The following is a 15,746-nucleotide window of genomic DNA, read 5'->3' as shown; positions in this document are numbered from 1 at the left end:
CCGCCTCCTTTCATGTAAACAGGAAGTAGGAAGATAATTTCCTACACAATAATAGAAACGAATGCTGAAGCTGAACGTCTGACCGGATCCATCAGGTGTTGACTGTCTTTACTGAACAGAATCTGGAAAAGAACAGAAGTAAATTCAGCTATTTTCCAGATTTTATTCCATATCCCAATAATCTCCATCCACTCTGCAAGCTACATATTCCAGAAATTGTCATCAAAAGTAATTATATACGATGACTTAATAGTCATCTGGAAATTTGTGTCTCAGACATGAAAACTGTCAGAACCCTGATTGGATTCTGGAGGCTTTGCTTCAGATCACAACTTATTCTACCACTTTTTCCTTCTACTAAGCTTTCCATCAATATGGTTGGCTGAAGAAGAAGAACAAGATGCTAAAGCAGCAGAAGATCAGAGAGCTGGATCCAACCATATTAATGGAAAGCTTAGTGGAAGGAAAAAGTGGTTCAGTTGTTTAATCTGAGGTCAGAGAACTGGTTCAGATCTTTGAGAACAGAAGAAACGAGCCACAGCTGAATGTTTCCTTTCATTCTTTCATTACGACAGATGGAGACGGTACATTCTGGGTTTCTACAGAACCAGAACAGAGTGATAGGAAACAAGCAGAAGGTTCTGGAGGACGTCGGGTCAGGATGCTTTCGGGTCTCCATCCATCCTGTGCAGATAAATACTTGGCATAGAAATGTTTTATGGCTGTAGTGCAAACCGGGGAATACTGCAGCCCGGTTCCGACCCGCTGAGCTCTTCACCGCCGGCCCGTGGCCCCGGCGGCGCTGCTCCGGTTCAGGCTGCGGCTCAGCTGGGGGAAGTGGACCGTGGGGGTTCTGGATGTCGGCCCGTAAAGGCCCAGGTTCCGAGCCGCCAGAGACTTCCTGGGCTGCTTGATGGATGGAAACGGAGAGAAGAGAGGCTGGCGGGGAGCCGAGGAAGAGGAGGGAGGAAGAGGAGGACTGAGTGAGGAAGGAAGAGGAGAAGCAGAACCGGGGGAGGAAGAGGAGGGAGGAAGAGGAGAACCGGGAGAGGAAGAGGAGGGGGGAAGAGGAGAACCGGGGGAGGAAGAGGAGGGAGGAGGAGGAGGACCGGGGAAGGAAGAGGAGGAAGGAAGAGGAGGACTGAGTGAGGAAGAGGAGGGAGGTAGAGGAGAACCGGGGGAGGAAGATGATGTTGAAGGTTCTGCATCAGGTCCATCAGAACCGGCTGAGTCTGGCTCTCCGGGTCGGTCTGAGTCTGGAGGAGGAAGAGGAGCTGCAGCTCTCCTCGCCTCTTCATCAGGTTCTGGTTCTGGGTCGGTATGGGAGTTCTGGGTTGCTTGGTTCTCCAGGTCCAGGGAGTCCAGCCGGACCTCCACCTCCTCCACCTTCACCTCCTCTTCACATCCTGACTCCCCTTCCTCTTCATCATCTTCATCATCATCATCCTCCCTCACCTCAGAGTCTCGGACCCCAATCCGGGCCCGGACCCGGGCCGGGTTCCTGCGGTGCTGCCGAGCGTGGTTCCGCCCCGGAGAGCCTCTGCGGCTGCCCGGGGAGCCGGTGCTGCTGGAGGCGCGGCGCCGCCTGCAGGGCGAGCCGGCCGACCCGGGCCGGAAGGTTCTGGACGGGCCGCGGGGCTTCCGGCCCAGCAGCAGGTGGTTGATGACGGCACTGGACGGGTTGAGCTGCGAGGCCAAAACCTGCGTGGCGAGACATTTATCTGAGGAGAAGAAGAAGAAAAGATGGCAGAGAGTGAAAACAGGCTGCAGGGAGAGGCTGCAGCCAGCAGAGGGCGCCACAGGAGGACCAATCAGATCCCAGAACCGGCTGGAGGAAGGATGTTAGCAGCTGGTTAGTTAAAGCAGGAAGTACCGGGTCAGAAACTTCTGCCTCTACTGAACGTCCATCAGAACCAAGAGGTTCCGCTGCTCGCCAAGTCGGCCATTTTTACTCAGGACCAGGATGAGCTGACATCCAGTAGCGACGTTCGTTTCCACCAACCAGAACTTCATCGAAAAGTTGATTCATTTCAGCGACTTTAAGTAAAATTCTGTTTATTTGATGATTCTGGAGCGTTCAGAGAATCGGAACCAAATATCAGATCAATAATCAATCCGTTCAGTTCTGGTCTGGGCTGATTACTGCGTCAATGCAGACCAGCCCAGGTTACCATGGTGATTAAAGCAGGTACTGGTACTGTTAGTGGCTAACGTGACTGGAAGCTTCACAGTCCTTAATGTTTGTTCAGGTATATTTTCCATCACATTTCTTCCCTCCACTCAACTTTCCATGCATATGTCTGGAGCAGCTTCTTCATGAAATCATTTTTAGATTTTTATTGTTCTGCTGGAATAAATCAACGTTTGGATGAGGATCCAGTTCCTGAACAGAAACAGAAAGTCACTCCAACACTTCCTGTTTCCTAAAGTGTCGCCCCGCCACCAGTCTGAGCCGTTCTGCCGTTTGGACCCGAGTACCGTGAGCTTCCGGGTCAGAACCGCTGCCGGGTTTGTTGAGACGGTCCTGCAGAACCCCAGGACTAATGGCCATGCCGGGTCCGGGTCCTACGAGTCACACAGTGCGGTTAAACTATGCACTTCCTGTCGGGGCGTCGGAGTCGGCGGCGCCGCCTCACCTGTGCGGATGCAGAGCCGCATGGCCTGCTGCTGCTGCCGCCGCTTGATGCGGCCATATTGCTTCTTCAGCGCCGTGATGTCGGTGCTCATCCGCTCCAACATCATGCTGTTGACGGCCGCCTGATGCTCCGCACGACCACTTCCTGTGGCGGCTCCGCCCACGGCGCCCGGGCTCAGCTCGGCGATGTTGCCCTGCTCGACTCGCTGATCTAGAGGAACACGACAGACAGACGGCCTCAGGTATCGACTGTACATGCACACCACACTTTTCAGATTCTTTTCACAGAAAACGTTGATATAGATTCATTCTGCTCCATTTCTGCTGTTTGTCACATACACTGTAAAAAGTATTTTTGGTGAAGTTTTTAGTGCACTTAAATAAAACTAATTTACAAACTTTGAAGTTATCAGCTGGTTCAAATCAATAATGTAATATTGATGAAAAATTATTAGTTTTTCATCAATAATATTTTATTCATTTATAACATGAGAAAAATATTAGAAGAGAAATGATCTTCCAGTGGAACTAAAACAGTTTGATCAACAGATTAAAGAGTAAAGGTGTTAGGGACTGAAAAGGTTTTTGGTCCAATTGTTTCTGTCTGGAGGTACCGGGTCAGCACTGGTCTGTGGTTGTCATGCCAACCTTTGAGGTGTTTCTGGTATCTCTGCAGCTCAGGGGCCAGCAGGCCGCCCAGGGGCCCCAAGCAGCCCAGGGCCGCCGCCACAGAGTCGTCATCGTCCACATCGGCGTCTTCCTCACTGTCCCAACCGGACGGACCGCTGCTGGAGGACAGAACTGGGTCAGGATGGAGGAAGACTTAAAGGACACCAGGAAGGAACGGCTGGCCGACGTGGTCTCCATGGAAACGGTACCTTGCGTTGACCTTGGTGTTGACCTTGGCTGCGGTGGGGAACGGCGTGATGTTGTAGGTGTATTTCTCTCTGAGCTCGGCCAGCTGGGGGAACGGGAACGGCGCCATGGAGTAAACGTCCTGCAGAGCAAACAGAGCCTCAGCTGCAGGCCACGCCCCCGGCTGCAGGCCATGCCCCTCCTGATGCTGCCACTACCTGCATGAGCTGCGCCGGGTGCAGCAGGTTCTGCTCCAGCATCTCCTGGGTCAGGCCGCCCATGGTGCTGTAGAACTCGTCCGCCGTCTGGCAGTCCTCGATCCTCCTGGAGACGAGACACACACAGGCTTCAGCTGGGCTCCCCCGGCCCCTGACCCCTGGTCCTGCAGCTCCACTCACTCCCCCAGCCGCTCCCAGATGGCCAGCGCCGCCCGGAACAGAACCTCGGACCCCTCGAAGAACACCGAGTCCCAGATCCTGAGGACGGTTGGCGCCGGTAGGCAGGTGGCGAACATGGTGAGGAACCACTGCATGGTGAAGATGTTGGTGAGCGGCGGCTCGTAGCTGCCTGCAGGACAGGAGGCTCCTTCATCCTGATTCACCATGACGACCCCCATGATGATGATGATGGTGATGATGATGACTTACCTCCAGCCTCCCGATTGGCTACTTTCTGCAGGTGATGAAGGTGCTGAGACAGTCGGGGCAGCTTGAGCCGCAGCAGGTCCCGGAACACCGCCATGTCCACTGGAGACAGGAAGACACATCCTCAGCACTACTGAAGGCCTGCTGCCCCTCCCCCACCCGCTGCTGCACGCTGCCGGCCAGCTGCCTGCAACACGCCTCCTACCTCTGTGGCTCACCAAGTAAGTTGTCTAGTTTCACGACACTTGAAATAGGGCAAAACTAACTTTAAGATATAGTAGCTCATTTCGCTTAGAACAAGACAATTAATCAAAATGGTCGCAATGGTTGTATTGTATGTAAGATATGTATGAACTAAAACTGGAAGTAGCCATTAGCCACAGCTAACCAGAAAGTTAGATTCACCAACTACTCAGGCGTTGAATATCAATTTTAGCTCTGCTAACGCTAAACACATTAAAATATTATCGGAAGTTAACTCAAAACCGCTAAACACACTAAAAAAATGGACGTTAACGTACAAAACCATTTGCAAAAGCCATCACTAAGTTACTAAATAAAAAAATTGTAAAAAAATTGGACGCTAAAGCACAAAATTAGCAAAAGTCAGAAAACATTAAAAAAAAGAAGCCAAAGCTTAGTCCTTGACCCGGCAGTCACAGGTTCGATTCCAGCCCGGTGACCTTTGCCGCATGGTTTCCCTCTCTCATTACTTTCCTAACATAACACTTTCACATAAAGGCAGCTAGAGCCAAAATAACATTTTAAAAAAGCCAAAGCTAACCCTAAACTGCTACAGACAAATAAATTAGAGAGTCAACGTAAAAAAAAAAACATTAGTAAACTAGTAATCACATAAAAAATGTGCAGAAGCTAACTAAACCGCTAAATCCAAACAACTGAAAAATAATTTGTAGAAGCTATTGCTAAACCTCTAAACACATTACATTTAGCATAAGCTAACACTGAACCACTTAACACAAAACGAAAGAAGCTAGCACTAAACAAATAAATAGCGGAAGCTAACGCTAACCATTAAGATGCCTCCCTTCCTCCCTGTTGACTGGTGTGAGACTCACACAGAAAGTTTCTGATTTTGCTTCATATTATCATGAAGTTGTATGAATTTGACGACTAAAACATGATGCGACAAAGTTAATCCAAGTTATGAATATGTGGAACATTTTATGGCAATAATTGTTTAGTAGGTCTAAAAACGGCAGCCATGTTGAAACATGGCGGTTTCAGACATGAAGCCGGGTTTACCTGATAGCGCTCGCAGGTTGTTGGCAAAGTAGCTCTCTGGCAGAACCTTGTCGATCAGGTAGATCATCACCTAAAACCCAAACAGCAGAACCAGGTGAGGTTCTGGAGAACCTTCCAGGTGGCTGACCCGTCAGCCGGACTCACCTTCAGCGCGTCGCTCTCGTTTCCTTCAGTCACCTCCAGGATGAGAGCGGCCAGCACGTTGAAGCCCTGGCAGTAACCCACCGACTTGTTCCAGCGGGCGTAGGCCAGCAGAACCCGCTTCAGAACCACCCGGTCCTGCTCCCCCTCCTGGCCGCAGTAAGAACTGCAGCCGGTGCGATGCAGATCCTGCAGCAGAGAGGGAAACACAGGAGCGGACTTTGACCCTCTCACCCGTTTCCATGACGACACCATCCCAGCTGCTGCCGGTTCTGTTTATGTGATTTTACCTGCATGGAAAGGGAACCAGGATGGGTTAAAACCAAGAATTTCCTCCAATCAGAACGTTGCTTTCTGACAGGAAGTGACACAAACGAGTCCAGGAAGGTCAACATGTCTCCCAGTCAGAAGGAAACTGGAGATCAGATTCAGATATTCATTTAGCATGAAAACGTAGAGCTGTAGAAAGTTCTCCTGGTCCATGAAGCTCAATGAGACCCGCAAACATCAGTTCACCTGGAATCGACCTATCAGACGCTAACTGACTCCCCTCCTCGGCCAATCAGATCACAGATAAAGTCTGGTTACCTTGACGATCTGGATGCCCAGGGAGTCGTCGTCCGGGTTGCTGCGCTCGTTGAAGGTGAAGCGAAGCGTTTTGTCCCAGTTGATGGAGATGCTGTGGAGGTAGCGGTCCGCTAGCGTTAGCCAAACCTGCAACGACACGCCACAGTGAATCAGAACCTCCAGAACCAGTAGAACCTTCAGAACCCAGAGAGGGTCCAAACACTGAACCCTAAACTGCTCATTTATTTGAAGGTACCAGTGTGATTTTATCTCTGACCAACGTGAGCTGAAGGTTCTCCATCATTCTGATCTCTGACTGACGTCACAACAATAACAATAACTGATGATGATGATGATGATGCGTACCTTCTTCCTCCACTCCCTCGGTATCCCGGTGGGAAGCCGCGCCACAGCTTTCAGCGCATCGTACCACTGAGGAACAGAGACGCAACACTTAATGTCCTTTATTCACTGTATGTAAACTTCTGGTTCCTATAAGGAAAACTCGTTCAGAAGTAAGTACACCCCACAGCTAATAGAAAACTTCTCATCTTCATCCTCCACTGAAGAAAGTATCCCCACAGCATGATGCTGCCACCACCATGTTTCACGGTGAGTTCAGCCCAGACCAGCTGGTTTTGACAGGGACTCTTCATCATTCCTCTGTGTGGAGCTGCTAGCATTAGCATCACTTCTAATCAGTATTATTATGATTTTAACCTTATAGAATAAACTAAATAAAAAACATTTCAAAATGCTGCACTGAAAAAACTCTAAATCCTACCAAGTCATTTTGGCCAAGTGTAAATACCTGAACTACCTTCCAGCAGATATAGGAGCTTAAATGAAGTCAATAAGTTCTTCATATTGATGAGAAACTGTTTCCCCCCAATTTAGAAATGAAATAATCCATCAATATGAAGGAACTATTAACCTAAATTAAGCTCCTATATCTTTACATTTCATCTTATTTCAAGTTACATTTATCTAATATAAGATATTTACACTAGAAACAAAACCAAAAATACTTCTGTGAAATGTTTTTGCAGCATGTCATTATTTAACTATTAACTACAGAAGCAGCAGAAAACAGGAAGATATTAACTATTATCTTTCTGTATAAATAAATAGTTTTTCCATGTTTAAGAGCATTTAGAGTGTATTATTTAATGTTGTTGGTGCCCTGGGCCCCCAGCTCTCAGATGCCTGGGGCCGGCCCTGGGTGGCCCTCACCTGCTGGAAGCCGTTGTTTCCCAGCGACGGCTCGATGGTGAACTTCAGCCTGGTGTCAACACCTGGAAACAAACAGGAGCCTGAGCACCACAGCTTCTACCGGATCAGAACCGGCTTACAAATCAACTTTCACACAGAAAAGTTCCATCAGGACTTCAGGATCAACAGAACCGAGTCGGAATTAAAGTCACATCTCCAGCTTTTTCATCTTTTTATGAATCAGGATCATCTGATCCAAAAGGTCCGTTTTCGCTGTCCACTTCCGGTGGTGCTGAATCGGTCCCGAACCGCTAAACACCGACAGGAAGTGAACTGGACCCGAACCGAATAGGGAAAACTTTCCGACCGTACCAGACCAAACCGAACCCGTTTCCTCCAACCGGAACCTTTCTAACTATTATTATTCTGTTAGAAAATCTCGTTTGACCTGCTTGGTCCGGTTCGGTTCGGCTCCCCTGCGCCATTCCGCTCCAGCGCCGGTTCGTTGCGCGGCTTCGGGGGGGGGGGATTACCGGGGAGAACCCGCCCACTTCCCGGTACCGGATTATATTCCCACCCGGGACAGCGCCCACCGAGATTACAGCGGCGGGACTACACCGGAAGCGCTTTACAATTACAGAAAAATACAAAATAAAAGCCGGCAGAGAGAAAGGAAGGAAACTGAATCTTAAACCAGACGGATCAGATTCATTTACAGAGAAATGTTTCATTTCTTCAAAATCTAGAATTATGACATTTAAATGTTCTGATTTCAATCTAAATTATATTTTGGTGTCGGAGATTAAACCTAAAAATAAACAGAGCAAAATGTCCAAATGAACTCAGAATAATTAAACATTAAGCAGGAGGTCCATGCGGAGTGGCGGTCGGAACCGCAGGTCCAGACCTGGTTCCAGGGTGCAGAGCAGCCGCGGGGCGCTGCGGGAGATCCCGTTGCGTTTCCGCAGGACGCTGCTGATGATGCCGCCGACCCCCGCCGGGCCCTGCGGCCGCTGCCGGCCGACCGCCCGGGGCCTCCTGCCGGCGGGGAGCCGCTCCTGCCTCATCCCGGAAACAGGCCGCTCCGACCGGACTCTGCGCTCATCGCCTTACGAACCGCAGCCCATCCGGAACCGAGCCGAGCCGAACTGTTCAAGCCGGTTCAGGTTCTGAAGCGCTGCTTCCGGACTAACAGGAACCAGGTCCAAACAACCTGCCGGTACCGGTACCGAAGAGCATCTGATGAGATGGAGGAAGTGGTGGATGCTGCTGATGCTGCACTCTTCCTCCGCTTCCTCCGCTCTGACGTCACCAGGAGGCGGCGCAGGGACGGAGGACAGAGGAGCTAAAGGAGGACCGGTCCGGTCCGGTCCATAAAGTTCGACAGTAAAACTGGATCTAATGTTTATCAGAAAGGAAACAATGAGATTATTACGGATTATTTTTTTCCTGCAGAATAACGTTATGAACTCAGCTCTTAGTTTTAGTTCTGGTTTCAAACTTTCTGAGAAAATGTTGGTTCATGAGCCGGTACCGGTTCCGGACCTGCGGTCCGAATCAAAACGATCATCTACAAAATGAGCTTTTATGTCTGCAGAAATGTGCAGGTCTTTGAAGTGGTTGGAATAATTAGCAGAACTTCATGGACCCAAACAGACACGGTTCTGGTCTTACGTCTCTTCTGGGACACGGCCTGGAGGCACGCCGTGATGACGTCATAGTTCTTCTGGCGCTTGTGGACCAGCCGGTCCCGCCTCTTCAGCTGCCGCAGCAGCTTGGTGGACTGCAGGCCGGAGCGGTGCTTCACCTCCTGGATGATGGAGCGCAGCTCCTGCAGGTCTGACAGGAGAAGAGCAGCACAGCGGGTCAGAACCAGGACCGGAACCCGATTCAGAACCAGAACCAGAATCACAACCAGAACCTGATTCAACACCTTGGCAGTTGGTAGCACTGTTGCCTTGCAGCAAGAAGGTTCTGGGTTCGATTCCCGGCCGGGGTCTTTCTGCATGGCGTTTGAATGTTCTCCCTGTGCGTTCTCTCCGGGTACTCCGGCTTCCTCCCACAGTCCAAAAACATGACCGTCAGATTAATTGGTCTCTCTAAATTCTCCCTAGGTGTGAGTGTGTGTGTGTGTGTGTGCGCGCGCATGGTTGTTTGTCTCTGTGTTGCCCTGCGACAGACTGGCGACCTGTCCAGGTGACCCCGCCTCCCGCCCGGAACGTAGCTGGAGATAGACACCAGCAAACCTCCCGACCCCATTAGGGACAAAGGGTGAACAGAAAATGGATGGATGGACTTTTCCTCCCATTTTGCTCAAACAGAACCGGGTCAGCGGGTCTGATCTGAGCGTGTATGTGATCAGTGATCTTTCCGTCTCAATCTGCGCATTACAGCAGAAAACATGAAGTTCATTAAACTAATTATAATATTCATAATATTTTCAGTTTCTGTAAAAGAGGAAACTTTGAAGTTTAGCTGCTGAAAGCAGAGCAGCAGGAAAACACCAGAACCGTTATCGGACCGTTTCCTTTTCCTGACTCTGCATTGTTCAGCAGGCAGAGTGTGTGTCTGTGTGTGGGCGTGTGTGTGTGTGGGCGTGTGTGTGTGCTCTCTGTGTGTGTGTGTAGGGCAAACACATCCTGCCGCTGCATGCCAGGCGAGACTCCAAGGCGACGACCCATCAGCTCCACTAACCAGGAAATAACTAAACAGCTCAACATTATTATAGTTATCGAGTTATAGTTAAGTTAATATTGCGGAGCTTTAGCAGCATCCAGCCTGCAGGGGGCGCTCTTCTTTCTGAACTCCTTTTTCAGACTAAATAAATGAAATGTTGCTTCATGATAATTATTATATTGCCTCATTAGTTTAATCCCTCCCTCTCATTCTGCATGTATGTTTAGTTGATGTCACTCTGAGATGTTTCAGGTCTTATTTTTAGTTCACAAAACACAGAATTTTGTCTGATTTCACTTTAATCATTCATGTATTAAACACATTAATTACTTTCTGCAGTTTCAGCTTCAGTACCGGGTTCTGGTCGGACCCAGGCAGCAGACCCTTCCGGGCCGCGCAGGGCCCGCCAGCCCCCGCCCGGCCCCGCTCACCTTTCTGGGCCAGGTATGTCATCTGCAGCCGCCGGGTGTGCCGCTCCTGCAGCTCCTGCAGGAAGCCGCAGCCGGAGCTGCTGCGGGCCGGCAGGGTGTCGGAGCCGGAGCCGGTGGAGCTGTCCCAGCTGTCCGCGGTGCGCCGCCCGCCGCCGCCGCTGAACGCGTCGTAGAGCTCCACCAGCAGACAGTCCACGATGGAGCTGCGTGGGGCCGCGGGTTCCGGGTCCCGCAGCTCCGCCGGACGTGGTGAAGGTGAGGATGAGGATGATGATGTGTCATTGTGGATCCACTGCTGGAAGCCGCAGAAATCCTCCGCGGAGTGGCTGAACACGCCGCTCTCCTCCTCGGAGCCCACGCTGCGATCACATATGTTCACTTCCAGAAGTTCCTCCCGGCTCGGTTCGAGCCTCGCTGCCATGTTTCCGGCCGCTGGACCGGTTCCGATCCGGAGCGGGTTTATCAGCGGAGTGGAAGTTTGTCTGAGTCCGTGGAAGACTCCACGGCTCCCCGCGGCAGGTGGGCCGGTCCCGCCGCTCCCGCTGCCTGCCTCCGGGTTCCGGGCCGGACTTCCCGGATCCCCCCTCTCTAACGGAACAATGGACCGGTCCAAAGCGACTCCTGAGCGACGGACAAACTTTCTGCTGCTCCACAGGCAGGTGCAACAGGTGTTCCTGCAAGCCAATCAGAAACGAGCCGAAAATGATCGACCAATCAGCTTCCTGTGGTGAGCAGCCAGCTGAGCAGGAAGTACCAGGATGTTTTTCACTTTGCTTAAAGTTTATGAAACTTTTCAGACTTTAACACGTAGTTTTATTAATTAAGTAAATGTTTAATAATTTAAAATTAGAATAAAATCATTTACTGTCCATCGGTGATTCAGATGTACAGCAGATCACAGAATGTAGATTCACACAAAGATTTAAAAAAATAAAATAAAATTGATAAAAACAGAAGAATAAAGTACTTATAACATAATTACTGCGCAGTTATGAAAACAGCGAAGTGCAAATGAGTAAAAAATGTAGCATTTAATTCAATTTAAGTTTTATTTCTACAGTTCACAACACATTTCTCCAGACTTTTTACAGTAACCTATGTCAATTCAATAATAATACATTTCAACTGATCATCAAACAGTAAGCTCATGTAACTGGGTTCTGCTTCACTCCACTGTACCAGGCCGGCCCCAGTAACCCCTTGACTCTGCGTTGTGTAGATTTTTAATGAAGACGAGAAGTTTCTGGTTTATCAAGTTTATTTCCTGAATGGGAACATATGGGGAGTTCAGATCAGTGCAACGGCTCCGCTTCATTCAGCACACTACAACAGAGCGTTAAGTTAGCCTTTAGCTTAGCACATGAAGTGTTTGATAATTTTAACTAAACTAAAAGTACAAAAATTGGTGCTAGGCACACATCTAGTAATTAATAAATTTCACACTATTTGTCCAAGTTAATGAAAATTATGTTGCTAACACGTTTCTACTGTGTGCTGAAAAACGCAACTCACCTCTCGTGCAGCTTTCACAGACTGGCACTGAGTGCAGGAGCCAGCAACATTTAACCAGCCACACAGAGAGGGGGCGCTATTTCCCCATTGCACTGATCCATATAAAGCAAGTGGGATTCTACAACTTAAACCTAAACACTGTTACATTCCCCCCTGCTGAATTCCACTTGCACCCTGAAATAAACAAACATCACAAACAAAAACAACATCCCCTCTAAAAAAAAAAAAAACAGGTACACCACAGCAACCAGAAGAGAAAAAGAGAACAAAAACAAAATGAATATTCTAGACAATATTTCAATAGCATCTTCACAGCCATTGAAATGTGATAATTCTGCTCAGCAAAGTCCAGGCAGTACAGTTACAAATAAAGTCCAGTCAGACGACTATTCTCAAAAGAATCAGTGCAAGAAGAAGTTGGCCAGACCTCTTCATCACACGTGTGGGAAGCATAAAAAAAAAACCCAAAACATGCCGATTACATATTTTTCCATCTTATAACCATACGCCATCCTGATACAGACAAATTAAAACAAAAGCACCTTGTTCATTCTAAAACACTATTGTCTATTACAAGGACAATAAAACAAACTCTCTCCTCACTCTAACAAGACTCAAACTGTTTCCGTTTTCTGGTGCATCATCTCAATCAATCTGGAAACAGGCTTAAGTAACCTTCCCACCCTTGATCTTGTGCGAGTACCCACCACCCTGTCAACAACAGTATGGTCTCCAGTGGGCACAACAGTTTCAGGTGAGACAGGAACCGTAACTAAAGGCAAACAGTTCAGATCATGCTCAGCAGTCGTTGCTGCCTCCAAAGCAGAAGAGCGTGTAGCTGGATCCAATGATATGACCAAGTCAGATTGTTGCTCATCACTGGTCAAATTTTCATGTACATCAGTGTCAATAGAGGTGACGTAGGTGGAGGCCAGTTGATGCTCCACAACCGTGTCTTCTGGTTCATTATCCTCAGTCGACGGCAACTCACTGGACACTTCAGATGGCAAGTCAGAAACCCAAGCCCTTGTCCTGTACTCAGCAGATGCCACAGACACACCACACACAGCCTGTCCATCGCTATCCACCACCCGCGAGCCAGATTCAGAAGACACATCCACTTCATCCTGCAGCGAAGCATCCTCGACAGGCAGAAAGTTCACTGGCATTAACAGGTTACGATGTACAACCTTCACCTGCCCGGTGGACGCATTCTGCAACTTAAAGGTGTGACTGGTGTCATTCTTGTCCACAACTGTATAGACAACATTCTCCCAGCGATCAGCAAGTTTTCTCTTGCCGCGCCCCTTTTTGTTGGCCAAAAGAACACGGTCTCCAATCTCCACTGGGGATCCCCGGACCTTCCGATTGTAGAGATCTGTGTGGCGCTGCAATTGTTTGCTCGCCGTTCTTTGTGCAATGTCCATTGCCTCCTTAAGGTCTTTCCTTAGCGTCTGGACATATCGGTCATAATCTGTGACGTCATGATGGTCAATGACAGAGCCAAAGATTATATCAATTGGGAGTCTTGGTACTCTGCCAAACATCAACAGAAATGGAGCAAAGCCAGTTGTCTCGTGGACAGTGCAGTTGTATGCAAAGGTGAGGGCTTTCAGCGCGTCAGGCCATCTTTGCTTAGCTTTTGGAGGTAAGGCACGAATCATATTGCCCAAGGTGCGGTTCATCCTTTCACAAGAACCATTACCCATCGGGTGATATGGAGTCGTGTGGGACTTCTGGACACCAGCAACACTCAATAGTTCAGAGATGAGTGCACTCTCGAAATTCGCTCCCTGATCAGAGTGTAAGCGTGTTGGAAAGCCGTAGATACAGAAATAGTTATGCCACAGTTGGTGCGCCACTGCCTTGGCAGACTGGTTGGGGCATAAAAAGGCATGCGCCATCTTTGTAAAATGGTCGGTGACCACAAGCACATCCACTGATTTGTTTGCAGAGTCCTCAGCCGACCAGAAGTCTATGCAGACTAGTTCAAGGGGCTCTGATGTCTTGATGTTCTCTAAAGGTGCTCTAGCCTCTGGTTCCGGTGACTTGCTAACAATGCACCGCTTGCAGCACCTCACATACTCTGCCACATGTTTAGCCATGCCAGACCAATAAAATCTTTGCCTGGCCAGGTAAAGAGTTCGTTGTTGGCCTTGATGGGCTGCTTCATCATGGACTCCCTTCAGTACAGCAGGACGCAGGGCAGGCGGGACAACATACAGGTAGGTTTTTGTCTTTGTTACAGGATTCTTGGAGATTCGACACAATACACCATTTTTCACAGTCAACTTGTTCCATGCCTTCAGAAGTCTAATTGTATCAGTCGCTTCTTTGGCACGCTCGCTCCTTGATGGTCTACGCCCCCTTCCTACATAGAAGATTGCCCTACTCAGTGTATCATCACACCGCTGCTGCCTCACTAGTTCGTCATGCGAAAAGATTTCAGAATCTGTTTGGTTTGGTGTGAGCAAAGTCTGAGAGAACTGAGGCAGAAGGAGAGCATGTGGCCACACCTTGGACTCATGTTCTGTATGAACCTGGAAAACAGCGCCCACCTCAGAAGATGTCAGCCCCTCGGCCTGTACAACAGCTGTGCACTGAGAAACAATAGGCTGGTCATCGCCTTGGGTCTCCTCAGGTGAGTGAACCGTCCATCTGAAGGCCTCCTGCACCCCGCCTGTGGCAACTACCTCTGCCTCAACCAGCAGATCATTGTATGGCACTCTTATGAGACGATGGGAGGCAGTTGGTTGCGCAAAGGGTTCCCTGCTCAGTGCATCAGCAACCACATTTTTAGGACCAGGGATGTATTGTATGTCAAACTGAAAAGGTGCCAGCTTTGCAATCCACCTCTGCTCACATGCATCTAATCTTGGCTTAGACAGTATGTAAGTCAGAGGGTTATTGTCGATCCATACTGTAAACCGATGACCCCTAAGCCAGTGATGAAACTTATCGCACACTGCCCACTTCAAGGCAAAGAACTCCAGCCTATGTGCTGGATACTTGGACTGTGCATGACTGAGTGTCTTACTGGCAAAGGCGATTGGCCTTGATGTTGAAGCTCCAGCCGGAACTTGTGACAACACAGCACCAAGGCCACTGCTGGAGGCATCAACCGATAGAAGGAAGGGCTCCTCGAAGTTTGGATGGGCCAGGAGCACTCGATCCAACAAAGCCTGCTTTAACTTGAAGAACGCCATCCTGCAGTCATCTGTCCAGTCCTCCTCACACAGCTTAGCACGTGCTTTCTGGCGCCTTCTCCCTGGACCACGTGGACCTTTGCCCCCAGATGTCAGCCGGAACAGAGGTTTTGCAATGGATGAACAGTTCTCAATAAATTGTTGATAATACATGACCATTCCCAGGAATGAGCGGATCCGCCGCTGGGATGGAACCTTAGAACCATCATCCATGAGGTCTGCTTCCACAAGGGACGTAATGGATGCAATTTTGTCAGGATCTGACCTTATTCCATCAGCATTAACAATGTGCCCTAGGAATTTCACAGACTGCCTCAAGAAGTGGCACTTCTTTGGGGCCAACTTAAGATTGTGAGCATGGCAGTCTCTGGAACACCATATGCAAGCGCTGCAGTGCTGCTTCTTCTGTGGGGGCAAAAACCAGGACATCGTCAAGATAACACAGCACACTGAGGAAGTTCTGGTCTCCGAAAATGCCCAACATCATCCTCATAAAGGTCGCTGGACTGTTGCACAGTCCCTGTGGCATACGATTGTATTCGTATAACCCGAATGGTGATGTAAATGCTGTGTACTTGCGGTCCTGTTCATGCACCTCCAC

General features: G+C 49.2%; 1 protein-coding gene across 8 annotated transcripts; it reads right to left on the bottom strand.

Moving 5' to 3' along the window:
• Nucleotides 1–151: 151 nt before the first annotated feature.
• On the bottom strand, nt 152–11,164 carry tbc1d30 (TBC1 domain family, member 30). 8 transcript variants are annotated; one of them, XM_028043256.1, is made up of 15 exons: nt 10,428–11,164; nt 8,995–9,159; nt 7,342–7,403; nt 6,475–6,540; nt 6,130–6,255; nt 5,545–5,730; nt 5,401–5,470; nt 4,138–4,236; nt 3,889–4,057; nt 3,709–3,814; nt 3,514–3,632; nt 3,284–3,423; nt 2,637–2,846; nt 2,479–2,565; nt 152–1,721 (listed from the first exon to the last, which is right to left on the bottom strand). In XM_028043256.1, exons 1-15 carry the CDS (start codon nt 10,846–10,848, stop codon nt 775–777), a joined length of 2,973 nt encoding a protein of 990 aa, XP_027899057.1. In that variant the 5' UTR covers nt 10,849–11,164; the 3' UTR covers nt 152–774. The 8 variants fall into 8 exon arrangements, with proteins under 8 accessions (XP_027899057.1, XP_027899058.1, XP_027899059.1 ...); XM_028043257.1 differs by having other exon boundaries at nt 3,284–3,420; nt 10,428–11,161; XM_028043258.1 differs by lacking the exon at nt 2,479–2,565 and having other exon boundaries at nt 10,428–11,162.
• Nucleotides 11,165–15,746: the final 4,582 nt, after the last annotated feature.

Source organism: Xiphophorus couchianus, chromosome 17, assembly GCF_001444195.1.
Source record: "Xiphophorus couchianus chromosome 17, X_couchianus-1.0, whole genome shotgun sequence".
Lineage (NCBI taxonomy): Eukaryota > Metazoa > Chordata > Actinopteri > Cyprinodontiformes > Poeciliidae > Xiphophorus > Xiphophorus couchianus.
This window is presented reverse-complemented; position numbering and strand designations above follow the sequence as displayed.